This window comes from Oryctolagus cuniculus, chromosome 6, assembly GCF_051225735.1.
Source record: "Oryctolagus cuniculus isolate XC-2025 breed Fujian yellow rabbit chromosome 6, ASM5122573v1, whole genome shotgun sequence".
Lineage (NCBI taxonomy): Eukaryota > Metazoa > Chordata > Mammalia > Lagomorpha > Leporidae > Oryctolagus > Oryctolagus cuniculus.
Window position 1 is genome coordinate 218,064 of NC_142872.1, and position 24,278 is coordinate 242,341.

The following is a 24,278-nucleotide window of genomic DNA, read 5'->3' on the forward strand; positions in this document are numbered from 1 at the left end:
TGCATGCATGTAGACACACATGACACACACGTGTGGACACAGACACCCTGCAAGACTGGCCATACATAGACTGTCCACCACACAGGGGACCCTGGCCTGCAAAGCTGGGATGCAGGTCCAATGGAGGAGACCCAGGCACACCAAGAAGGCTCTGCTCTCAGGGTCTGCGTGCCCTGGCAGCAGGTTGGCAGCGCACAGGGACCTGCATGGTTTGTCCCAGACCGGGCTCCTGTAGCTTCAGTCACCCAGGAGACGAGGCCCCACCAAGGCCACCTACTCCCTGGCTTGGGTAGCTTGAAGCCACCCACCCAGCATCCCTTAGCTTCGAAGCCCTGTGCCTGGCTGGAGAGCCTGGGGCTACCCCTGGGCTCCACTCACCCCTCAGGGCTGGGGTGTGGTATCCGGGTCATGCAGGAGACAGTGAGAGTCCCAGCGAGTTCATTACAGCAGAGAGCAGACCACGAGGCAGCTCAGAAGACTGGGCCTGCAGGGGCTGGGGCCTGAGAGGCTAAGAGCCAACCAGAGAGAGCCTGGGGTGGGGTCTGTTGTGCCTCAGGACCCCATCAGGGCAGGAAGACTGAGGACCAGTGTGGGAGAACCCAGGAGCCAGGGCACAGGAGCAGGGCTCTGAGCACAGGGCCCTTTCCCCAGGGACAGGACAGTGAGGCTTGGACACGGGAGGGGGCTGGGGCCACCCCTAGTCTGGGTCAGAGCTCACTGTGGGTTAGCACAGACCCCTCCCATGCCACTGGCTATGCGAAGGTAAGAGACTGAGATTGGCTATAACTTAAAATACATTTATTTAGTGTTTCCATTTGTTTCTGGTTCTGTTATACAAAGCTGTTAAATAAATACATTCTCCACAGTCAATCAGGTACACACCGACTCCCTGCGCAGATGAGGTAGAGAAATCAATCAACTGGCTCCTAGAGACTCAGCATGGGGTGGGGTGGGCCCTCCCTGTGCCACACCCACCAGACCAGGCACAGGTTCCCCCAGGGGGGGCGGCCAGCACAGCCCTGCAGCAGGAATGCTGGCAAGAGGGACCCTTGCCCCCAGACCATTTTTCCCAGAAGAGGCAAAGCAGCAGCCCCCACGCCCTCAGGTAGCAAGCCTCGCATCCAGGACCCACCAGCCGCTGCCAGTCTGCCTTGTGAAATGAGCACTCTGAATACCGAGGACACAGCCCAACATGGCGTTCAAGGAGAGAACAGGCCCCACCCGCAGCCAGGGCAGGGACAAGACTATCACATGAGGCCACCACGGTCACTTCTTGGAAAGGAGGCCTTGGGTGTGGGCTTAGAAGGCTTCAGCTTCAGCCCCACGCACCGGGCAGCCCTTGGTGGGGATGTTATCACAGCCACAGGAGAATAAACCTTACCATTTATGATACGGAACAGAAACTGACATCAACATAAATAGGTTTTCTTTTAAAAACACAGTTCCTGGAGGAATCCACTCACTCAGTAGTCCTGTGCCCACACCTGCTGCCCGCCCAGACCCTAACCCATGCCCACAGAGGTCGAAGGCTGCTGTCCATGCTGACGTGAGAAGCAGAGCCCACTCAGCGCTCCAACAACTGCTGAGCACAGCGTGCACACACACACACACACACACACACCACACAAACCAAGCCGTGTCCATGTAGGCCAAAAGCAGCTGTTTTCTGCTAGCCAGGGCTGCCCCCAGGAACAGAGCAAGTGAGGCTCGCCCCGCCACCCTGCCCCAGAGTCTGCATCCATGGTGGGTGTGGGGGCTGCTGGCTGGAGCACACTCTGGGCCGTCCGCCCATGGGGCTAAACAGGGACCACTGGGGGCCCTGGCCGGAGCACACTGGTGCACACAGAGGGCTGTGGCAGCCCCGCGTGCTGCCTGCCTCTGACAGCAATGCCAGCGTCCACCTTGGCTTAGTGGTTTCAAAGACAGAGCAGGTGGGAGGGAGCAAGGTCAGGAGCGAATGTTAGGGAGAGAAGGAGGGGTCCTCGCAGGCCGGGGTCAGGTGGAGAAAATAATAATTATTATAATAGTTAAATAATAGTAATAACTTAAAAGTCACTGATATTCACTCCAAAGAGAAGTGCTCAACGTCAGAGAGGGACAGCGGCATCCCCAGGGCCGGGCATTGGCGGCCAGGCGCTGGGGACAGGGCAGGCTGCCTGCTCTCCTAGTGGTTTGCTCTCTAAAGGCAGTGCTGGTGCAGGGACGGCCCAGGCCACGCCCATCTCCACAGCAGCCCTGTGGTCACCAAGGTGCACCTGCTCTCCTGGCCTCAGAGGGAGCCCAAGGCGCAGGAGGGGGAAGGTCACACCTGGATTGGCACGGCAGGAACGGGAGACAGCTCAGAAAGCATTGGCCGCAATGCTCTCGGGTCAAGGGGAGGAAGCCGAGGCCCAAGGCACAAGCAAGAGGCCGGACAGACAGGCAGGAGCTGGCTCCCACCTCTGGGCCCTTGAGAGGAGGCCATGGTGAGCCCAGACAGCCCTGAGGACCCTGGCCCTCAGCACCAGCTGTGCAGCCAGCAGATGAAGCGCTCTCAGCCCTTGCAGGTGTAGACCTCCTCGCGCTGCGTGCACTGTCGACACTCCACATAGCAGCACCAGCGCACCTGGCACTGGCAGGGTCTTGTCACCACCCGGCTCTGTGTGTTGTGGCCGCGGCCACAGCAGATGCTCTCACAGTTCTTCTCCCGGTGGCACCTGCGGCCAGCGGTGCCTGGGGAGAAGCGGCCAGCCAGGCAGAAGCTGGGCGAGTCGTCCAGGTGTACGAGCTCTGGTGTGCGGGGCAGGGGGTCACTGCCGCCCATCCCCGAGGCCCGGCCCCGTGGCGGGGAGATGGCGCCCGCCTCGCCAGTGGCTTCATTGGTGGTGCTGCCCACCTTGAGTGCAGTCTCATACTTGTGCTTCAGGTGCTTGCCCACCTCGTGGAAGGGCGCCAGCTGCCGCCAGCAGGTCCGCACCGTGCACGAGCCAGACACACCGTGGCACTTGCATGTGGTCTCCACCCCGGCCTTGATCACCTGGTGGGAGGGAGGGAGGGAGGGCATGAGGGACCCTCTGGTGGGCTGGACCCCACAGCCACGCACCCAGACCCATGCCTGGCTGGCGGTGGGCACCAGCACCCAGCACACTCTGAGGACCTGCTCACATGCGAGGACTGCCCAAGACAGAGATCCCACAGCCAGCACCTCTGACCCCCAAGGCCGCCTTTGGCAAGGGCTCAGCCCTGTGCCCCACCCAAGGATCTGCCATCTGGTCTCCACACACTGCTGGCTGAACTGGCCAGGACAACACTCTGGCTGGACCCTCTTGGGACTGTCTGCCAGTGGGGCAGACTGGGGCCACTGGCCGCTGGCTGGTGGTCTGCATGTCAGCCAGCCACACCCCCATCTGAATATCAGGGACAGTGAGTTTGCACACGCCTGGAGGTGCCTGGTTCAGCCAGCTGGCAGGGGCAGGGGTGGACACTCAGGTCAGAGACTCCCCCACACCTGGGTGAGAGCTCCGCACTACAGAGGGGATGGGCTGTAGCCCTCACCCACGCAGGGTGAGCCTTCCCTCCCAGCCTACCTGCAAGGACAGGCCAGCTGCCCTACGGGGCGCAGCCTGACCTCATGTGCGGGAGAAGCTGGGTGGAGGCCCTTCCCAGTGGGCCCCCAGCCAGCCAGCAGAGCTCCCACACTAAGCCTGGGGTCAGCTCAAAGGGGACCCCCAGCAGGCAGCCAGAGTCCCATTTAACAATCTGCTGAGAAACCAGGACAAATGTAGGGACACTGGGCTGACCTCGGCCTGCTCCACACTCACACTTTTCATTAAATGTTTGCAAAGACCACAGCGTGGCAAGGAGGGAGGAGCAGAGCAGAAAGAAGAAAGGGGCTCACCTTGGGGACGGGCCCTGCCCTGGTGGGCTGCACCTCACCTGCGAGCCTCTGCCTCAGAGTCTGGCTGCAAAGGACAGTGCTGGCTGCCTAACAAGTGGGTGACTCAGAACCAGCTGCTCCGTCATGAGGGGCTATCTCTCATGGCTCGGCCCCTTCCCAGCCAGGGTCCACATCCCAGGGGAGGGCAGGAGGAAGAAAGTCCCCGAGCCCCTCACACAGGTGCTGGCCGAGGCTGGGGTCACATCTGGGGTGCGGGTCCGGACCTCCCTCCAGCAGCACGGACACAGGAGCACAGCCCCACTCTCCCTCAAGTCCTGCTTCGCAGCTGGGCACCTGTGCACTGAAGAGTGGGGCTAGACAGGGCAGGGGAGGGATCCTGGACCTCTGGGACTGGGCCAGTGCACTCTGTGACCCCACCCCTACCAGTCCCTGCTGGCTGCTGTTGCTGGAAGGTCCGCCCCCCTCCTGGGCACTCACCCAACGTGGGACCTCCCAGGGGCCCCACGGGCCAGGGTCAGCCGGCGGTAGGGCCAGCCCCCAGCCACCAGAAGCAGCAAGGTGGCTAAGCTTGCATGACAACCACTCCATGGACGCCCCACCTCCGGGGCAGGGGTCTCCAGACCCCGTTGGCACCGTGCAGGGGCCACCTCTACCCAGCCCCTGGGGACCACCTGGCTGGCTCCCCGCAGCTTGCCTTCACGCCCACGAGGTTGTTATGGAAGTCCACACGCGCTCGCAGGTCCTTGCTGGACCGCCGGCCCAGGAACTCCTTGACGAACTTGCTGCTGTACTTGAGGTTGTCGCCACAGCCGCCCCACTGCCAGGCCTCGCGGTTCTCCAGGTCGGGCGCCTCGTCGCACGTACAGCGCTCCATGCGCCCCGCGCTGCACGCCTTGGCCAGCGCGTGCGTCAGTCCGGCCGAGGAGATGGCGTAGAGGAAGGCCGTCTCCTTGAAGCCTGGGGTCAGCACGGGGGTCAGCACAGCCGGGCACTGGGCCACGGCCCACCCGAGAGCTTCCACGACGTGCGCGGCAGCCAGACCACAGCCTCCCCCAAGCGCTGGTGCTGCTGGGAGCACCCGGGCCCTGATAGGGGTCGCGGAGCGTGGGGAGCTGCGCCTGCACGGGAGCCAGCCCAGGAGTGGGGTGGGAATCCGAGGCCCACCCGCGCGTCTGACCCACTGGCCTCCCCGCAACCCTGTGGAGAGGCCCTCAGGAGAGCCAGGGCCCCAGGCAGCCCCTGGCGCAGAAGGACCGAGGCAACGACAGGGTCTGTTCTGGGGTGGAGGCTGCAAGACCCTGACCACCTGGTGTTCACTGATAGCCTCATGGGCAGCCTGGGGCCCTGCGGAGGCCAGGCCAGTGCGCAGAGAGGGGCGGGGTCGGAGGGAGGGCACACGCCGCCCTCCCCAGCCCCAGTCCGAGGCGGCAGGCACTCACCTCGCTTCAGCAGGCTGGCGCGGTAGCGGCCCTCCAGCGTGCAGTTCCAGCGCTCGAAGCGGAACTGGTACTGGCACTCGAGCGCACTCATGCTCACCGCCTCCACCAGCGTCTCGGCCACGCCCGGGTCTCGGCGGCACATGCGCCGTTGCTTCCGCTCCAGCTTCAGCCGGTCGCACGCTTTGTAGTGCGCCTGGGCAGCCGCCTCGGGTTCCAGGCTCAGAGGGAGGATGGTCAGGGGCTCGCTGCCCGTTAGCCTGGGCACGGAGAGGTGAGGGTGAGCCCTGGCCCAGAGCAGGGTGGCTGGGGCAGGGCGGTGGGTGGGGCTGGGGAGCGCCAGCGGAGGAACGCCATGCAGAGCCCGGCCTGAGTGTACAGGCCCAGGAGCGGTGTGGGACCAGGCACCCCAGAAAGGGCCTGCAGGGGGCCGGAGGCAAGAAGGGACCCTTTGGGACCTGCCAGTCCCCATCTGGTTCTCCTCCTGCCCCAGCTGCCGGCTGTGCACACCCACTGCCCTCACCCTAGCAGCCACATGGCACTGTTGCTGCTGACCCGTCCCTGGCAGCTTTAGAGTCCAGCTGATGCCAGGACCAACAAGCACCTTCTACCCCAAGAGACCGCAGGCCATGCCTGAGGAACACCCACTGCATGCCCCGGCCTGTTTCTCCTCCCCAGGACTCAGCCTGGGGACCCTCACCCTCAGCTGTCACCACTTTGGGGTGACCCATGGCTCTGCTGCCCTTGGCGGAGCACTTTGGCTCACTCCTTCCTCCTGGTCCTCCTGCAGCTTGGGCATACGCCTTGTGGCCTGGCCGGAGTCTCCCAGCCTCAGGACCCTGGAGCTCTGGGTGCAGGCCATGCCGGTGGGGAAGACCCAGCTAAGCCCCCTGCACAGGCTGCCCCCAGGGCCACTAGCCTCGGCTCCGCAGCTTCTGTGCACCAAGAGCTTCGCCCTGAGCCTCTGCCCCTCTACCATCCGGGTCCTAGGTCCCGGCCTCCAGCTGTCTCATTTCTCTGCTCAGACCTGCCTGGCCCCAGCTCCTCCAGCTTTCCTGGGGCCCTCAGCACAGCCACTCTCTGGCTGCCGAGACATGTGCCCAAAGGCTGGCTCCTCGCCCTCCACCCAAGCATGGCCATCACATGCTGAGCCCTGACCCCTGGCCCTGATTCTAGGGAATATCTGGCCTCACTTCTGCCTGGTCTGCTCAGAACTACAGAAGGGACATCTGGGCCCAAGACATGTCCACCTCCAGCCATACGCAGGACTCAGCCCTTGGTGGGAAGGAGGCCCAGTTGAGCACAGGCAGGGTCAGAGCCCCCACCTCCACGCCCCTGAGGTTGAAAACAAGCTACCTACACCTGTGAACAGCTTGGCAGCCTGGATGGAGATGAGCAGAGGGCCCAGTGGGGATGTGCACGCCTGGGCCTTGTGTCCTAACTGAGCTCACACTGACAGCTCCAAGCCCAAAGATGGGAGATGAGAGGCCCAGGGATAACTGCCCACACAGGCAACAGAAACCAGGGCAGGAGGGGCAAAGCCACACGTGAGGGCAGCTCACGTGGTGGAGACCTCTGTCCCCAGATAAGAGTGTCACCGCTGTGCCCAGGAGTCACCAGAGAAGCTGGGGTCACCCAGCTGTGCCTCCCAGGTCCAGGTCTCCCCAGACTGACAGGAGGAGACACTTCCCCTAAGACCCTGGGCGGTCTTCCTGGCAGGCCTAGGGCACGGGGCAGCCAAAGCCCATGCCCCCACACCGTGAACCTGGGCCAGCATTGCAGTCTGTGCCCAGTGTCTTGATGAGTGAGACCCTGCCTGGCTACAGACAGCAGAGCAGCAAGGCTGGGAGCTCCTGATGGTGCAAGGAGGCTCCCTTGGGACCACGGAGGCTGCACCATGGGCCCCAGGGGGCCCAAAGGGTCAACCAACTTCATCCCCTGCCTTGGACAGAGGGTACACACGAGCATCTGTGGCCCAAAGGCTGGCCCTTGCCGAGTGGCCCTGCATCTCTGCCCCTCTCCTCTCCCAGCCCTGGCTGGCCCCTGCCTCAGGTGTGCAATAAACAGGTAGAGGGGAGGCCCCCCAGGGCTCAGAGGCTGGGATGGAGCCTGGGTGTGATGGAAGCAGCCCCAGGGCTGGAGAGGTGGGGCCAGTGGATGAGCTTGGTCCCTGTGTCACTGGGAGCCCAGAAAGTAGGACCATGAATCCATCAGAGTATTGGCTTCAGACTGAAGACCTCTGTCCTTCCCTCTCTTTGTGTCACTCTGCCTTTCAAATAAATAAAATAAAATTTTTTTAAAGAATTGGATACTCTTTTTTAAAAAGGGAGGGGGACTCTTTGCATGGCAAAGCCAAAACAAGCAAGCAGCACTGTCAAGAGCCAACAGAAATCACAGTGGGAGACCCCGAATCCCAACCCCAGCCTTCTGTGCACGCGCAGGCAGCGAGTGAAGGGACCAGTGGACACCGGACCAAGGACAGGCAGAGAACGGCAGACGCTGGCCCTCAGCCTGACTCAGAGAAACCCCTGTTAGCACCGAAGTGCAAATGCCTGGTGACAGGGAGAGAGGCTCCCACAGCTGTCCCGAGTTCCTCTGCTGGAACCCTGCACCCATAGGTGAGGATCCCAGAAGTGAGGCCCTGTGAATGGGATGTGCACCCTTACGGAAGGGATCCAGCAGGTGGGCCATGGCCATGACTCCCAACCACCAGCACTGTGAGCAGTACTGGGGCCAGTGGAATAAGCCAGCATCCCTTAGGAGTGCTGCTTTGTGTCCTGGCCACTCTGATTCCGAGCCAGCTCCCTGCTGATGCGTCTGGGAAAGCAGTGGAAGATGGCCCAAGTGCCCGACTGGTGTTCCTGCCTCTTGGCTTCACCCTGGCCCAGCCCTGGCTGTGGCAGCAGGTTCAGGAGTGAACCAGCAGTGAAAGACCTCTCTTTCTGTCCCTCCCTCTGTGTCACTCTGCCTTTCAAATACATAAAACGAATCTTATAAAAACAAGACTCAGCTGTGAGCAGCAGAGGAGCCCCCCCACCCCCACCCCCACCCCCACCCCCAGCTCTGTGTGCTGATTCACCCTCCACTGGGAAGCATTAGTACGGCGGGAGCCTGTGAGAGCAAGTGGGGGCCATGAGAGGCTGTGAAGCGCTGGTGACCTTGGCAAGAGAGGGGAGCACAGAGCAGAAACCACCCTGACGCTCACCAAGTGACGTCCTGCCCCACTTCAGAGCTCGCCTGCAAGGCCAGCAGCAGGGGTGGGCCCTCGTGCTGAGGAAGCTGCCAGTGCCCACCGGCCTGTTGGGGACTTCAGGCTGCAGCCCGGGCTGCTGTCCCTTCACCCTCACTGCGACTCTTGATTTGCGTCCTCCTGCAGGTCAGCGGTGTTGAGCTGTGGGCCACTTGCATGGCTGCTGAAGTTTCCCATGCGCCTGACAGCCATCTTGGAGAAATGTCCCACACCCTTCCTTCCCTCTTGCCCCAGGGAAGTTCTCGCTGAGTTGTCTGTGCACACACACACACACACACACACTCGCACACTTACACAAACACAGACACACACACACAAATGAACATGCACACACTCACACCCCGGGGGGGTTCTTGCTGAGTCGTCTGTAAACACACACATGCAGGCACACACATACTCGCACATTTACACAAACGAACACACACACACAAATAAACACATACACACACAGGCACACACCCACACGTGCACACACATGTGCACACACATCCGGGGCAGTTCTTGCTGAGTCATCTGCGAACATACACATGTGGCACACACACACACACACTGGGGCGTTTCCTGCTGAGTTGACTGTGTTCTGTGTCCTTCGAAGTACACACACACCCTGCTGTCCCCTTACGCGGTCCATCGTCCTTGGCCATGCAGAAGCTTTTTTTTTTTTTTTTTTTTGACAGGCAGAGTGGACAGTGAGAGAGAGAGACAGAGAGAAAGGTCTTCCTTTGCCGTTGGTTCACCCTCCAATGGCCGCCGCGGCCGGCGCACTGCGGCCGGCGCACCGCGCTGATCCGATGGCAGGAGCCAGGAGCCAGGTGCTTTTCCTGGTCTCCCATGGGGTGCAGGGCCCAAGCACCTGGGCCATCCTCCACTGCACTCCCTGGCCACAGCAGAGGGCTGGCCTGGAAGAGGGGCAACCGGGACAGAATCCGGCGCCCCGACCGGGACTAGAACCCGGTGTGCTGGCGCCACTAGGCGGAGGATTAGCCTAGTGAGCCGCGGCGCCAGCCAGAAGCTTTTTCATGATGCAATCCCACTTGTCAATCTTTGGTTTTGCTGTCTATGTTCTGGGGTCTTCCGCACCCACTGCTGAGTAGTTTTTCCTCCATTTTCTTCTAGGAATTTCAGTTTCTGGTCTTACAGTTAAGCCTTCAGTCCATTTTTACTTTTGTGGGTGGTGCAAGGTGAGGGTCAGTGGGGTGGCTGGCAACACCAGGCCAGCATCCAGCACAGCAGTGGAGATGGCTCTGAGGAGGGCTGCATCCCACACCAGGGGGCCTGGGTTCAACTCCCAGCTCTGCTTCCATCTCCAGCTTCCTGCAAACGTGCGCTCTGTGAGGTAGCCCAGGTACCCGGGTCCCTGCCACCCACAGGGGAGACCCACATAGAGTTCCAGGCTCCCAGCTTCAGCTGAACCCCAGCTGCTGCAGATATTTGGAGAGTGAACCAGCAGATGGGGAAACCTCCATCTGTCTCTCGAATAAATGTCTCTAAGTAACTTAAAAAGGTGAAGTGAGGCTGGCGCCGCGGCTCACTAGGTTACTCCTCCGCCTTGCGGCGCCGGCACACCAGGTCCTGGTCGGGGCGCCGGATTCTGTCCCGGTTGCCCCTCTTCCAGGCCAGCTCTCTGCTGTGGCCCAGGAAGGCAGTGGAGAATGGCCCAAGTGCTTGGGCCCTGCACCCCATGGGAGACCAGGAGAAGCACCTGGCTCCTGCCTTCGGATCAGCGCGGTGCGCCGGCCGCAGCGTGCCAGCCGTGGTGGCCATTGGAGGGTGAACCAACGGCAAAAAGGAAGACCTTTCTCTCTCTCTCACTATCCACTCTGCCTGTCAAAAAAATAAATAAATAAAAAATTAAAAAAAAAAAAAAGGTGAAGCGAGGCAGAGACCGGAGCCTATGAAGGCCAAACCAGGGCTTTATGGTTTACTAGAAGACACAGAAGGCACCGTTCCCCCGGGGACACCCAGCTGGGCTGGTGGCACCTTCAGATGCACGGCAGGGCCCGGGGGGCGTGGGGGTGCTGCTCGGCCTGGTCACCAGGCCATGGCCCTGTTCAGTGTTCTCGAGGAGTACAGTGTTAGCACAGCAGGCACGCCCACAGTGCTCACACCTGGCGCGTCACACCCGCCAACCAACCACTGTGAGACAAACTTGGAAAACGCCCTAAGCCACAGGTTCTCGGATGCCCCACACTTCCGTGCCTCACTGCAGCTGGCGCTGGCCTTGGTGTGTGCTGTGAGGCGAGGCCCCAAGTGGCTCTCACGGGAATAGTGTCCACAGGACGACGTGGAGCGCCTCTTAGCTGCCCTGCACCTGGGCGAGGTGGAGGCGTCACCTGTCCACAGCACCGAGCTCCTCAGCACACGGACGTTCCCCAGAGTTTCCCAGTGTCTCCCACCCAGGGTCTCCTCGGCTAAGCTCCCTCTCAGATCCAGGCAGAAAACCATCTTTCTAGAGTACATCTTGTGTCTGTTCAGCTGCACGCCATCACTCATCTCCAAACAGCTTCCGGCGCTCCCCAGACCTGAGCATACAGGCTGCCAAGAGGTGAGCCCGGTGGCGCAAAAGTGATGATCCAGACAGCTGCATGTACGACAGCCACATGTGTGACTGTACCACGTGAGGCTCTGGGACATGTGTACATTGCACAGTGGCATGTGTGCCTGCACATAGGACGCTGACTCACATGTATGCTGCACAGCTGTGTGACTGCACATGCAACACTCACATGTACACTGCACATCTGCATTGTGACTGCACGTGACACTGACTCACATGTACACTGCACAGATGTGACTGCACGTGTGACACTGACTTGCATGTACACTGCATAGCTACATGTGTGACTATATGACACTGACATGTACACTGCACATCTGCATTGTGACTGCATGTGACACTAACAAGTACACTGCATAGCTGCATGTGTGACTGACACTGACAGGTACACCGAACAGCTGCATTGTGACTGCACATGTGACACTCATGTGTACACTGCACAGATGTGACTGCACGTGTGACACTGACTCACATGTACACTGCATAGCTACATGTGTGACTGTATGACACTGACAGGTACACTGCACTGCTGTGTGTGTGACTGCACATGTGAGGCTGACTTATGTTTACACTGCACAATGGTTAAAAGAAGCTCATAAGCAGATTCATCACCTCGCATACTCATGTTTGTGCCATAAACCCCAGAGACCTTCCTCGGAAACTCTGGACCCTTTGGTCAGGATCTCCCCAGTGGCCTCCCCCAGCCTTTGGTAACTCCCATCCCATCCCCCCAGGTGTTGTTTTGAGAGACAGAAAAGAGACAGAGGGTTGAGAGGGAGACCAATTCAATCTCCAAATGCCCACAACAGCAGGGCTTGGCGAGGTCTGGAGCCAGGAGCTGGGGGCTCCTGGCAGTAACCAGACTGCCTCTGGCACTGCCTGTATCAGTGGGAGGCAGGAGCTGGGAGCCAAGCCATGACGTGAACCGCACGGTGAGGGGAAGTCTCTCCTCTGGCACGCCCACTCCCTGACAGCCATCAGGTCGACTCTCAAGTGCCCAGCTCACTCAGCAGGGACCCAGGCTGTACCCTGCAAGCTTCCGTCCTGAGTCTGGACACCTGGGTTGATGGACAGGCAAGGAACTGAGTGGCGGGCACCCCTTCTGCTCTGCACAAACCTAGAGGCACCCTCTGGACACAGCAGCAACGACAATACAGCACCCAGGGGCAGGGCCAGAGAAAGGTGAAATCCTTGTGTCCCTTAAAACCACCAGCCACACCCCACTTTTTGTGAGATGCTGAACCTCAGAGGACAGCCTCTGACACCTGCCAACTGTGGCTGCCAGACGGCGGCCAGGCTACCCTGCTCCCTTGCCTTTCACTTGGCGAAGAACCTCCAGTTACCATCAGTGAACACCAAATGCCATCAACTGTCACCCAGGTCCTTCAAGTCTCTGTCAACCTGCCAAGGGGAGGAGCCACAGATCCTGCCTGCTGCTCTCCACGGGAGCTGCCCTCCCCAGGGTGGCCCTGGAAGGCCCAGGGTCAGGCTGGGGGTTGGCCTGGGCTCCTCCCTTTCTGGCTGGCCTGGGACCCCACGCCTGTGTTTGACTCTTTCTGTCCCTCTTACCCTCGCCCGCTTCTTTCCAAGATTTGTTTATGTTGAAAGTCAGAGTCACAGAGAGGGAGGCAGGGACACAGAGAGCCAGCCTCCGTCTACTGGTTCACTCCCCCCATGGCCACAATGACCAGGGCTGGGCCAGGCTGAAGCCAGGAGCCAGGAGCTTCTTCTGGGTCTCCCTCGTGGATGCAGGGTCCCAAGGGCTTGGGCTGTCTTCCACTACCTTCCCAGACCTCAGTAGAGAGCTGGACCAGCACCCACATGGGTCCACTGTCCCTAGGTGTTCTTCCCTGTGCTCTCCTTGCTGGACTTCACTGCCCTGGCAGAGCCTGCATCATGAGGACCATGGGGGAGAGGCTGCTTTCCAGCAAGATCTCCTGTCCCGTGCACTTTCTTTTCTCCTCTGTCTCTGATCAGCGTTACTGAGAGAGAATTCCCACAGCAGAAGATCCACCCAGCTAAAGGTCTCCATGCCCCCACAGCCCTGTGCAGCTCCGAGAAGAAACCCACCCACTGCTCCCCCAAGCCCTGAGGAACCACTCAGCTGTGTTCAGTGTTCCATGTGCTCCCAATACAGCATCTGGGTGGAACTGTGACACAGCATCTGCATGCAGCTGTGACACAGCTTCTGGGTGACACAGCATCTGGGTGACACAGCATGTGTGCGGAGCTGTGACACGGCGTCTGCATGCAGCTGTGACATGGCGTCTGGGTGACATGGCGTGTGTGTGGAGCTGTGACACGGCATCTGTGTGCAGCTATGACACAGCATCCAGGTGACACGGCATCTGGGTGACAGCATCCGGGTGACACGGCATGTGTGTGAAGCTGTGACATGGTGTCTGGGTGACATGGCGTGTGTGTGGAGTTGTGACACGGCATCTGTGTGCAGCTATGACACAGCATCCAGGTGACATGACATCTGGGTGACACAGCATCTGTGTGCAGCTATGACACAGCATCCGAGTGATATGCCACCTGGGTGACACAGCATCTGCGTGCAGCTGTGACACGGCATCTGGGTGACACAGCATCTGTGTGCAGCTATGACACAGCATCCAGGTGACATGGCATTTGGGTGACACAGCATCTGTGTAGAGCTGACACAGCATGTGTGTGAAGCTGTGACATGGCATTTGCGTGGAGCTATGACATGGCGTCTGCATGCAGCTGTGACACAGCATCTGAGTGACATGGCATCTGGGTGACACGGCGTCTGCGTGCAGCTGTGACACAGCATGAGTGACTTGGCATCTGGGTGACACGGCGTCTGCGTGCAGCTGTGACACAGCATCTGAGTGACATGGCATCTGGGTGACATGGCGTCTGCGTGCAGCTGTGACACAGCATCTGAGTGACATTGCATCTGAGTGACACGGTGTCTGCGTGCAGCTGTGACACAGTGTCTGGGTGACACGGCATCTGTGTGCAGCTGTGACACAGCATCTGGTGACATGCCACCTGGGTGACACGGCGTCTGCGTGTAGCTGTGACACAGCATCCAGGTGACATGGCATCTGGGTGACACAGTGTGTGTGTGGAGCTGACACGGTGTCTGCATGCAGCTGTGACATGGCGTGTGTGTGGAGCTGTGACATAGCGTGCAGGTGATATGGCATCTGGGTGACACAGCGTCTGGGTGCAGCTGTGACACAGCATCTGAGCGACATGCCACCTGGGTGACACGGCGTCTGTGTGCAGCTGTGACACAGCATCTGGTGACATGCCACCTGGGTGACACAGTGTCTGCGTGCAGCTGTGACACAGCATGCAGTTGACATGGCATCAAGGTGACACAGCATCCAGGTGACACGGCATCTGGGTGCAGCTGTGACACAGCATCTGAGTGACATGACACCTGGGTGACACGGCATCTGCGTGTAGCTGTGACATAGCATGCAGGTGACATGGCATCTGGGTGACACAGCATCTGAGCGACATGCTACCTGGGTGACACGGCATCTGCGTGCAGCTGTGACACAGCATCTGGTGACATGGCATCTGGGTGACACAGTGTGTGTGTGGAGCTGACACGGCGTCTGCATGCAGCTGTGACATGGCGTGTGTGTGCAGCTGTGACACAGCGTGCAGGTGATATGGCATCTGGGTGACACGGCGTCTGCATGCAGCTGTGACACAGCATCTGAGTGACATGACACCTGGGTGACATGGCATCTGTGTGCAGCTGTGACATAGCATGCAGGTGACATGGCATCTGGGTGACACAGCATCTGAGCGACATGCCACCTGGGTGACACGGCGTCTGCATGCAGCTGTGACACAGCATCTGGTGACATGCCACCTGGGTGAAGCCGTGCACCATCTGTACTTATGTGATGGACTCATCTCCCTCAGGCTTTGCCCACGCTGTACTGCGTGCCACAGTCCTGCTGCACACAGACCCCACGTGAAGCTGCTGCGGTGAGTGTCCCAGGCCTGTCCTGTGTGCAACTTCACTTCTCTTAGAAACAAACCAGGAAACAAAGTCGTTGGATAACAGGGAGGCTGTATGCATGACCCACGGAGGAACGGTCAGGATGCCCTCCCAAGTGACGACCTCGCTCCATGTACCAATGCCCCATGAAACAGACATCTGAGAGGGGAAACTGTGACAGCTTCCATCTACCGCCCCCTCCCCAAATGTCTGCCGCAGCTGAAACCAGGCCAGGCCAAAGTCCGGAACCAGGGACTCAATCCAGGTCCCCATGTGGGTGACAGGTGCAATCACCATTGCCTCCAGGGTCTACACTGGCCACTGGAGTCAGAAGTCAGGGTGGGCTGACACGCCCAGGCTCTCCGCTCCATTCTCTCCTCCTCTTCAAACGCCCGGGCTGAAGCTTGGAGCCTGGAACTCAATTCAGGCCTCCCCCATGGGTGGCAGGGACCCAACCACCTGACAGGAAGCTGGCACCGGAGCCCAGGCACTGGGCACCCACACGGGCTTCTCAGGCATGGTCTCGGCAACCCCCGCCCTGCCCGTCTTCTGTCACGCCAGGGCTTGTCATGCCTCTGTTTCTCTTTGTTTCTGTTACTTTCCCAGTTTCACTAATGTCATTCACATTTTCAGATTTTCGGACATGAAGCCATTCACTGCTTTTCCCTGCTTTCTCTAAGAATCTGCAGGCTCCCAGAGAGGAGACGCCTCCAGTGCTTGCACAAGAAGGGTCATAAATGTAATGGCTGCACCGGCCCAGTCTCCCTCCTTGTGCCAAGTCCACCTCGCCACGCTTCCCCTTGTTTCTGAACCATGGTTTGCTCAGCGACCCCGGCTTTTCAGTGTGGTGCTCAAGGCTCCTTCTGATCCACAGCCTCTGTCACGTGGCAGCTGTCACCACCAGCTCTGCTCCCGGGGCACTGCCATGTTCCCTGCCCTAACATCTGTGCCTCCCCAGGGCTGAGTCATACCTCGACCCCCTGCCCCCCGCCGGGCCCCAGGGCCACCGTCGGCCCACCCTGCTCTCCTGGCTCCACTCCAGCTCCCCTCGTTTGAGGCTCTCTCTCCTCCCCACCCCAGCACCAGCACAGGGGTCCATTTGCTGTGTTCTGCCCCAGTCTGGGCCCCGTGTGGGTCACGGCTGCTCCCCCAGCAGTCCCCACAGGGCTCCCTCCCTCCCTCCACCTCTGGCTATAGCTGAGACCCAGCTGCTGGGAACCCCACCCACGTGTTGGTGTCTCCCCTGCTCTGCGACTGGCACAGGCTACGTTCCAGTGGGAACTCCCTTGCACCTGACTGGGCAGACAGTGGCTTCCTGGGTCTTCACATTCCATCCAGGTCCAGAAAATCCTCTACCTTGCCCTGCAAATGTCAGCTGTGGCCCCTCCCAGTGCCCCCACCTCTGGGGCCTCCTCCTAGCGGCAGGTGCCTGCCTCTCCGAGCTCCTGACCCGCCTTCCAGGTTGCTGCCTCCCTTCGGCCAACTCCCACTGGATCCGGTCCAGATCTTTCCCTCCAGCTCTGTGTGGCAGGAAGCGTCCACTTGGCGTGCAGGCCATGGCTGTTGTCCTGGTGCCCCTGGCCGTGTTGCCAGGCAGGCCTTGGTCACCGTCCAGGAGAAAGGATTGCAGGAGTGTGGTGAGGCAGACCTAGGCCACACGCTGTCCCCAAAACCTCAGAGAGACCTCACGGGACGAGGGTCTCTGCAGGTGCAGCTGAGGAAGAATCTCAGAACCAGATCCCACTAGATGAGGTCCGTGCTGAAACACAGATGCAGGAGAAGTGGGGATGGCGGGAGCAGAGTCCTAGCCGCACCGTGACCCCCGTCTCATGGCCTCTAGCCCTAGGACACAGTGGTCCCCGTGCTGTAAGCCACCAGCTTGTGCTCAGTTGTGAGGGCTGCCCCAGGGCACAGTCTGCATTCCAGAAAGGTCTATGCACACTGCCAGGCTTCCAGGGCTCTTCCTGGTCTCAGACCACCCAAGATAAGGGAAGGCCACAGACCCTGAACTGTGCTGGGCAGGCAAGGCCAGACGGCCCTGTGGCTGTGGCCTAGGACCCCAGCTCGTGGTGGGAGGGCCTCCTCTGATAGGCCCTGGTCTTTGCCCTGCCCCCTCATCTTGTAAGACTCAATGTTTTCTGGTTCAAGGTCTTTCTCATTTCCATAGGTTCCTGTCACCCCTTTATCAGCTCTTCCACACTTTTAAATAGGCACGTACATGCACACATGTGTACAACATACACCCAGAAGACAAACACACATGTTTAACACATCCAGACGAACAACACACATGTACACAACCCACATTCATACAACACACGTGTATACACACCCAGAGACACACATATGTAAAACACATAACCACAACCACATACAATACACATATGCACACACATGCAACTCACCCACACCCAGAGACGTACAACACACCCACATACTATATATGCAAATGTGCAACCCATACCAAGACATACAATACACATATGTATAACACATACCCACACCCACATACAACCCACATATGTACACCCACAACACATGTACAACACACATTGAGATATACACTACACCCATGCGCACATATGTGCAATACACACCCACACAAAGGCACATAATACATACCCAGAGAGATACAATATACACACAAACTCACATAGAATACATACATGCGCACATGTGCAACACCCATATGGTACACACTTGTGCACCTATGTATAAGAACACAATACATACACGTGTGCACATGTGCACAGAGACACAAAAACACACATGCACACCCATGCATGCCTGCCCACATGCAACCACATAACACACTCATGTGTACACATACACCTGCCCACTCATATGTGCACACATGTGTCCACACAAGGCATGCACCTACATGTGCACACACATGCACATGCATAACATAGCTTCAGCTGCCTCCAGCAATGAGTCTCAGAGCTATGTGGGCCATGTGAACACAAATGGGTGCCTCCAATCTGTTTGTCACATGTCGTTCTGAACAAAATGGCAACAGTGTTTTGAGTTCCACAAACAGGCAGAAACTGGAGGCGCAGGGGTCTGAGTGACGTGGCCGGGCCTGTGCAGCTCGTGAGGAGAGACTGGACACAGACCACCTCCTCAGTGGAGACCAGCAGTGCCCGGAGAGGGGCCCAGACGCCACCCCAACCTCCCCGTCTCTGGAGCTGCAGTCACACAGGCAGCCGTGAGGCCACCTGCAGGCTCTGGCACAGCGGGCCCAGGAGCCGCCTGGCCTGGACTGCCACGTGGGACAGAACAGAGAAGAGGTCCAGGCAGCAGAGACCCTGCAGAGGGCAGCGGCGGACATGGCAGAGCAGGGCACACATCTGCTCTGTGTCCCACTGGCCAACACCCAAAGCCGGGCAGTGTGTAATGAAACAGGCTCAGCTCTGCAGGCTGAGCCCTGCGGAGACGTGTGGAGCAGCCCAGCACAGGTCACAGGACGGGCAGGAGGTGTGGAGCCACTTGGGGTCAGGCGCCTCTGTTTTTAATAGTAGTTTTTTCCCAAATTTTTAATTTCTCTTATTTATTTGAAAGGCAAGAGCGTACCAATTTGCTGGTTCACTCCCCAAATGCCTGCAATGGCTGGGGCTGGGGCCAGGCTGAAGCCAAGGGTTCAGAACTCCATCCAGGTCTCCCATGTGGGTGGCAGGGACCCAAGCATAAGCAGGAAGCTGGCACTGGGACCTCAGGGAGGGCTCAGACTCAGGGATGCTGGTTTGGGCTAAGGGAATCCCAAGCAGTATCAGATTGGTGGGTTATTTTTATTTTATTTTATTCAAAATCCAAAGAGACAGAGAGAGACAGAAAAACAAAGACCTTCCATCTACCAGCTCACTCCCCAAATGATGTCAACATCCAGGACTGGGCCAGGCCAAAGCCAGGAGCCCAGAGCTCCATCCAGGTCTCCCACACAGGTGGCAGGGACCCAAGCACTTGAAACACCTCTGCTGCCTCCCAGGGTACCCATTAGTAGAAAGCTGGAATCAAGAGCCAGGACTCGAACCCAGGCACAAACGCCCCAAACGCCCACCCGAGGCTCTGGCTGTTGTAGCAACCTGCTCCTGTGAGAATGCACCCCAGATAAGAGTGGATGGCATCCCTCCCCAGATGGCTCAGGAAGCCTGCCCCCCAGGCCACAGGCTCCTTCCCACTCGAAGCAGAGGCAGACAGAGCAGCCCCTCCCACCAGCAGGCCACACTGAGAGCCTGGCCCTCCATGGGCCAGGGTGGAGAGAGACAAGGCTGCCATCCCAGAAGCTGCAGCGCCCAGCGGATGAAACCTCAGCCCGCCAGGCGGCATTTAATTTCTGTGTGAAACAAAAACCAAGCGAATTCCAGGGCTGAGCAATGTGCTAGGGTGAACCCTCCATCCCTGCCCCCCGCCGGAGGCCAACTCCGCCTCCCTCAGGGCAATGACAGCAGTGGGTGCCCTGAGCGAGCAGGAGTGGCAGGGACCAGGAGGACATATGGCCAGGGCAGCCCAGTCTCCTCGCCTTGCCATCCCGGGGGAAGCTGGGTGGGCAGAGGCCAGCAGTATCCAGCCACTGCCCCAGCACCCGAGGCACTGCCCAGCAAGGCTGGGGCCCTCACACCCAACAGAAATGCCCTGAGGACCCTAGCAGGAGCTGGCCTCTTCCCACAACAGCCACCAAGCCAGCCCTGTCCTGCTCGTGTCAGCACAGTGTACACGGGACCCTCTGTGGCCAACCCAGCTCTGCCAGTCCCTGAGGGCTGCCCCACCTACAGCAACCTTGGAAGAGCAGCCTGCGGGAGCCCAGGACTGGCAAGGCAAGCGACCCACTGGAGCACTAAGGTAGCAGTCCCAGCCCCCCACACCCTTTCAGGTGTTGGCAGGCCCCCAGCTGCAGAACAGGTGGTAGGGCAGGGAGACCCTGGGCCCCTCGGGCAGCTGCTGGCATCACCTGCCTGGGGCAAGTGCTCCATGCCAGGCACAACAGAGATGGCCAGAGACCACCCCACTCCACACGGGGACCTCGGGGCTGAAACCTCGGCTGGCCCTGTCAGTGCAGGAGGGAGCAGCCCTGCTGTCCTCAGGCCCCGGGAGCCTCTGGCAGCGCCTGCTCCTGGGCCAGACCTCCAGCCCACTTCCCCTGGCTGCCCGACCTCAGGTATCGCAAAGAAAAACAAACGCAGCTTGTGGCTTGCCTTTTTCCATTGCCTCGTCCGGCCGCCGGCCCAAGGTGCCGGGGCTGCCAGCTGGGCGGCTGGGTTTCCTTCTGCGGGCAGCGGCACTAGGCCAGCCAGGATGGCACGAGGAGGGGCCAGGCTCCCGGAGGGCCTGGCCTGCAGCTCACAGAGCAGGGGCAGCCCGGTGCCACCCAGATAGGCAGGCACCTGCGCCTGGCTGACAGATGTGCCTTCAGACAAAGCCTCTGGGGAATAGATTGCCACACCCATGCTGTGGCGCTGCTGCACCAGGGCCTCAGGCTTGTCCCTCACCCATACCCGGGACAGGACCTCCACTCTGCCCTGTGGTGTGGACCCAGCCTGGATCGAGTTAGGGTCCTGGGCAGGGTCAGGGCTGGAATGTTGGGTGAGGCCCCTGTGGGTCTCAGCAGGGGACACACAGAAGACTCAAGAGAGACAAGCAAGGGCTCAGAAAGGACTCAGGGGGACACATGGGGGACTCACAGGGGACACACATGGGGCTCAGAGGGGGACACATGGGGGACTCACAGGGGACACACACAGGGCTCAGGGGGACACATGGGGCTCAGGGGGGACACATGGGGGACTCACAGGGGACACACACGGGGCTCAGGGGGACACACGGGGGACTCGGGGGACACACTGGGACTCAGGGGGGACACACAGGGGACTCAGGGGGACACACAGGGGACTCAGGGGTGACACACAGGGGACTCAGAGGGACTCAGAGGGGACACACAGGGGACACATGGGGACTCAGAGAGGACAAACAGTACTCAGAGGGGACACACAGGGGACTCAGAGGGGACACATGGGGGCTCAAAGGGGACACACAGAAAATTATCAGGCTCCCTCCACAGTTGAGAACAACACACCCAGAATGTCACTGGGTTTCCTGGAAGAGGTGGCAGCCCAGGCGGACCCTGCTGGGACAGCACAGGTCAGCCTAACCTCACAGGGCAGGTGAGGCCCTACAGGAGGGGTGGCTACCCTGCACCCTGTCAGAGGCCAACACCCAGCTAGGGCCTCCTGCAGCCCACCTCCCTTCTCCAGGGGCACTGGCTTGGTCCACAGGCACCTCCCCAGAAAACTGTGCCTCGTGCAACCCCTGCACAGCCTGCCGGGCATGGCCGGCACAGCCTACCACAGCACAATGCACAAAAGCTGATCAGGAGGGCGCTACAAAGTCCTCCGAACAGGTGTATTCTTCCTGCGCCAGCAGCGGGGGCCAGGCAGCCTCTCCACAAGTGCCCTCCCTGTCCTGCGGGGCTGGGGACCGGCACAGGCCCGAGGAACCAGCCGCGTCCTCAGCCACCCTGGGGGCAGACAGAGGGCCCTGCCTGGACGGGCACCAGAGCAAGCGGCAGGGCTGGGCGAGATTAAGCCAGCTGTCCCTGGGTCCAGACGGCTGGGCTGTGGGCAGGACATCTGCTCACACAGCTGAGGGGCCAGGTGGGGCTGCTTCCGCCTCACCTCAAATCCCACCACAGGGCTGCCAGACGCCACACCCCGGTCTCCAAGGGAGGACAAAGAAGCACGAGGACCCCTGCCCCACAGTGTGGTCTGTGCTTGTTTTAGGGGCCAGGGCAGAGACCATAGCCCAGGGACCTGCAGAGACACAGAGGCTGGGCATGGGGTCTATCCCCCCAACGCCAGGGGGAGCAAGAAAGGGAGGGAAACAGCCCCCACCCAGGGGCTCCTCCCACACCACTTCCTCACACCCACACTCGGTCCCCCAGACTGGGAAAAGGAATCCGTGGGCAGAATCCAGGAGGAAGGCATGCCTGGATCTCTCCTCGCCACCTCCCAGAAGTCCCCTCAAGCTCTCGTCTGGTTCCAGGCCCTACCCCTCCACCCCATGCTGCAACGTCACCAGCAGGCTCACTTCCAAGAGGCCTCTGGCAGCCCTCTAGATGCCCCAGCTGCCCCTGTGCACCCTGTGGCCTGGACCCTTCTCTGACAATTTCTGAAACCCCAGAAGACTTTGGGTGGCCCCTCCTCCACACAAGGGCCCTCCTAGGGTTCCAGAGGGGTCCCCTGAGCTGGGTGGGGGGGTCTCTGCAGACAGCACCTGCCCAGGACATGGCAGTCCCTGCACACCTGACCCTGAACTGTTCATCTGCCCCAAGCTCTGTACTTCCTGGACTCTGGCCCGCTCAGCCCATGGCAGGGCCCCAGGCCCTTGGCCACAGATGACCCTGGACACCCTCTTTTCAGCCAGCCCTCCAGCCCCCAGGGGTCCCCCACCCCCGCCCATCATTGCCTTCCCAGTGGGGCCCCCATTCCCCACCCATCACTGCCCTCCCCACCCCCGCCCATCACCAGCCCACCATGTGGCTGGGTGATTCTACACCTGTGGGCTGCTCCTGCCCTGGGACTCTCCCTGGCCTTTTCTCTGACCTTCCAGGAGCCGGCCAGGGATCCTCAGTCAGTGGCCACACAATACCCTCAGCTGGGCCTAGCTTGGTGCAAGTGAGGCAGAGCAAGGGGTGAGGGCAGGGCAGTCAGGGGCCTGACGGAGGCATCCATGCAGGAAGCACAGTCCCCCTCTCCCTGAGAACAGCCCCTCTGCTGCCTCCTCTCTGAGTCCCCTGGGCCCAGAATGGGCTCCCACCCCCTGCGCCAGCGGACAGGGGATGGCACCCCACACCCTGGCTTACCCCACAGCCCTTGTGCCATCTGCCAATGTCATCTCTGTGGAAAGCAGCCCACCAGGGCACGGGTCAAGAAATAAGGCTCTCCTCGGGCTGCGAGAAGGTCCGGGGTATTGAAGGAGCCCTCACAACTCAACGAGGAAAACAGAAACCAGCCAAGTAGAAAAATGGCCCAAGAAAGGGAACAGACGTTTCTCACAGCAGGTGCACAGGCATCCAACAAGCACAGGGAAAGACACTAGCTCATCACACCACAAGGAGACGCCGCCTCGTGCCCACTGGGAAGGCCAGAATAAAGTTTAAAAACCAAATAAAACAAGTGTGGGTAAGGAGATGGGAAACTTGGAACCTGTGTGCACTGCTGGTGGGAACCTGAAACAGCCTAGCCAGAGCTACCACAGGACCCAGGGTACCCCAGCGTACGACCCACGAATCATAAACAAATAGACCCCTGCCACAAACAGTCCACATGTGGCAGCCGAGAGACAGACAGCCAGGGATCGGTTCTCATGCTGCCTCCCCCAAGTGGAACGTGACTTAGTTGTAGGCAGGAGGGAAAGGTTGACTTGTGCTGCAACATGGGTGAACCTCAGCACTGGGACGCAAAGGCCACCGACGCAGGACCCACGAACGGAACAGGCAACTCCATGGAGACAGTGGGTTCCCAGCTGCCAGAGGCTGAGGGGGGCGTCTGCGGTGAGAGGAGTGTTCTGGAACTGGACAGTGGTGGCGGCTCTGAGCTGGCTGTGTTCAGGGGGAGCGCTGATACGATGTGAGCTATGTCCAGCAACTCAAAGAATGGCTGTGCCAGCTCCAGTGACCACCGGGCCTCCAAGTGGCCAGAGCTTTCAAAGCCTGTCTCTCCTTGTACCAGTGCATAGCCTAATCCTGCCTCCTCCATGCAGGCTTCCAGGTTGCCTTAGGGTGCCCCACAGCCCAACCAACACCAAGGACCAGCCTCAGGGCTCCCCAGGCTCCCTGCCGCTTCTCTTAAAGAACCCAGCAGGCAGCTTCACACCTCCTGGGGACTCTGCTGAGGGCTGCTGTGCTGCAGAGGATCCTCAAGAAAAGGTCTTGGAGGTGTCCAGCCCAGCAGGAGCAGCCCCCAGACCCGACTGCATACCCAAGGCTTGCAGCTTGAACGCCAGAATGGCCTGTGGCACCCCCGCCAAACTGGACATGAGTCCCGAATTTTGGCCCTTAGGATCCATTCTGCCACCTCAGTGGAACAGAGGCAGGCCATAGGGACAAGCCACACTCCCTAGAGAGAGGGTCCCAAACTGGCCGTGCAACCCCTCATCCTGCTCACCCTCCC

The 24,278-nt window shown here is 59.9% G+C and overlaps 1 protein-coding gene across 2 annotated transcripts in view; it reads right to left on the reverse strand.

Moving 5' to 3' along the window:
- Positions 1–24,278, reverse strand: part of WNT9A (Wnt family member 9A) — a 41,662-nt gene that overhangs the window by 15,098 nt on the left and 2,286 nt on the right. Inside the window, exons 2-4 of one of the 2 annotated variants that reach the window (XM_089334666.1) lie at positions 5,317–5,573; positions 4,572–4,834; positions 2,606–3,016 (exon numbers count right to left, since the gene is read on the reverse strand). In XM_089334666.1, the coding sequence (XP_089190792.1) occupies positions 2,606–3,016; positions 4,572–4,834; positions 5,317–5,573 (931 nt within the window). Of the gene's footprint in view, positions 1–781; positions 3,017–4,571; positions 4,835–5,316; positions 5,574–24,278 lie in introns of those variants that run through there. The other variant, XM_051840090.3, reaches the window with a different exon arrangement.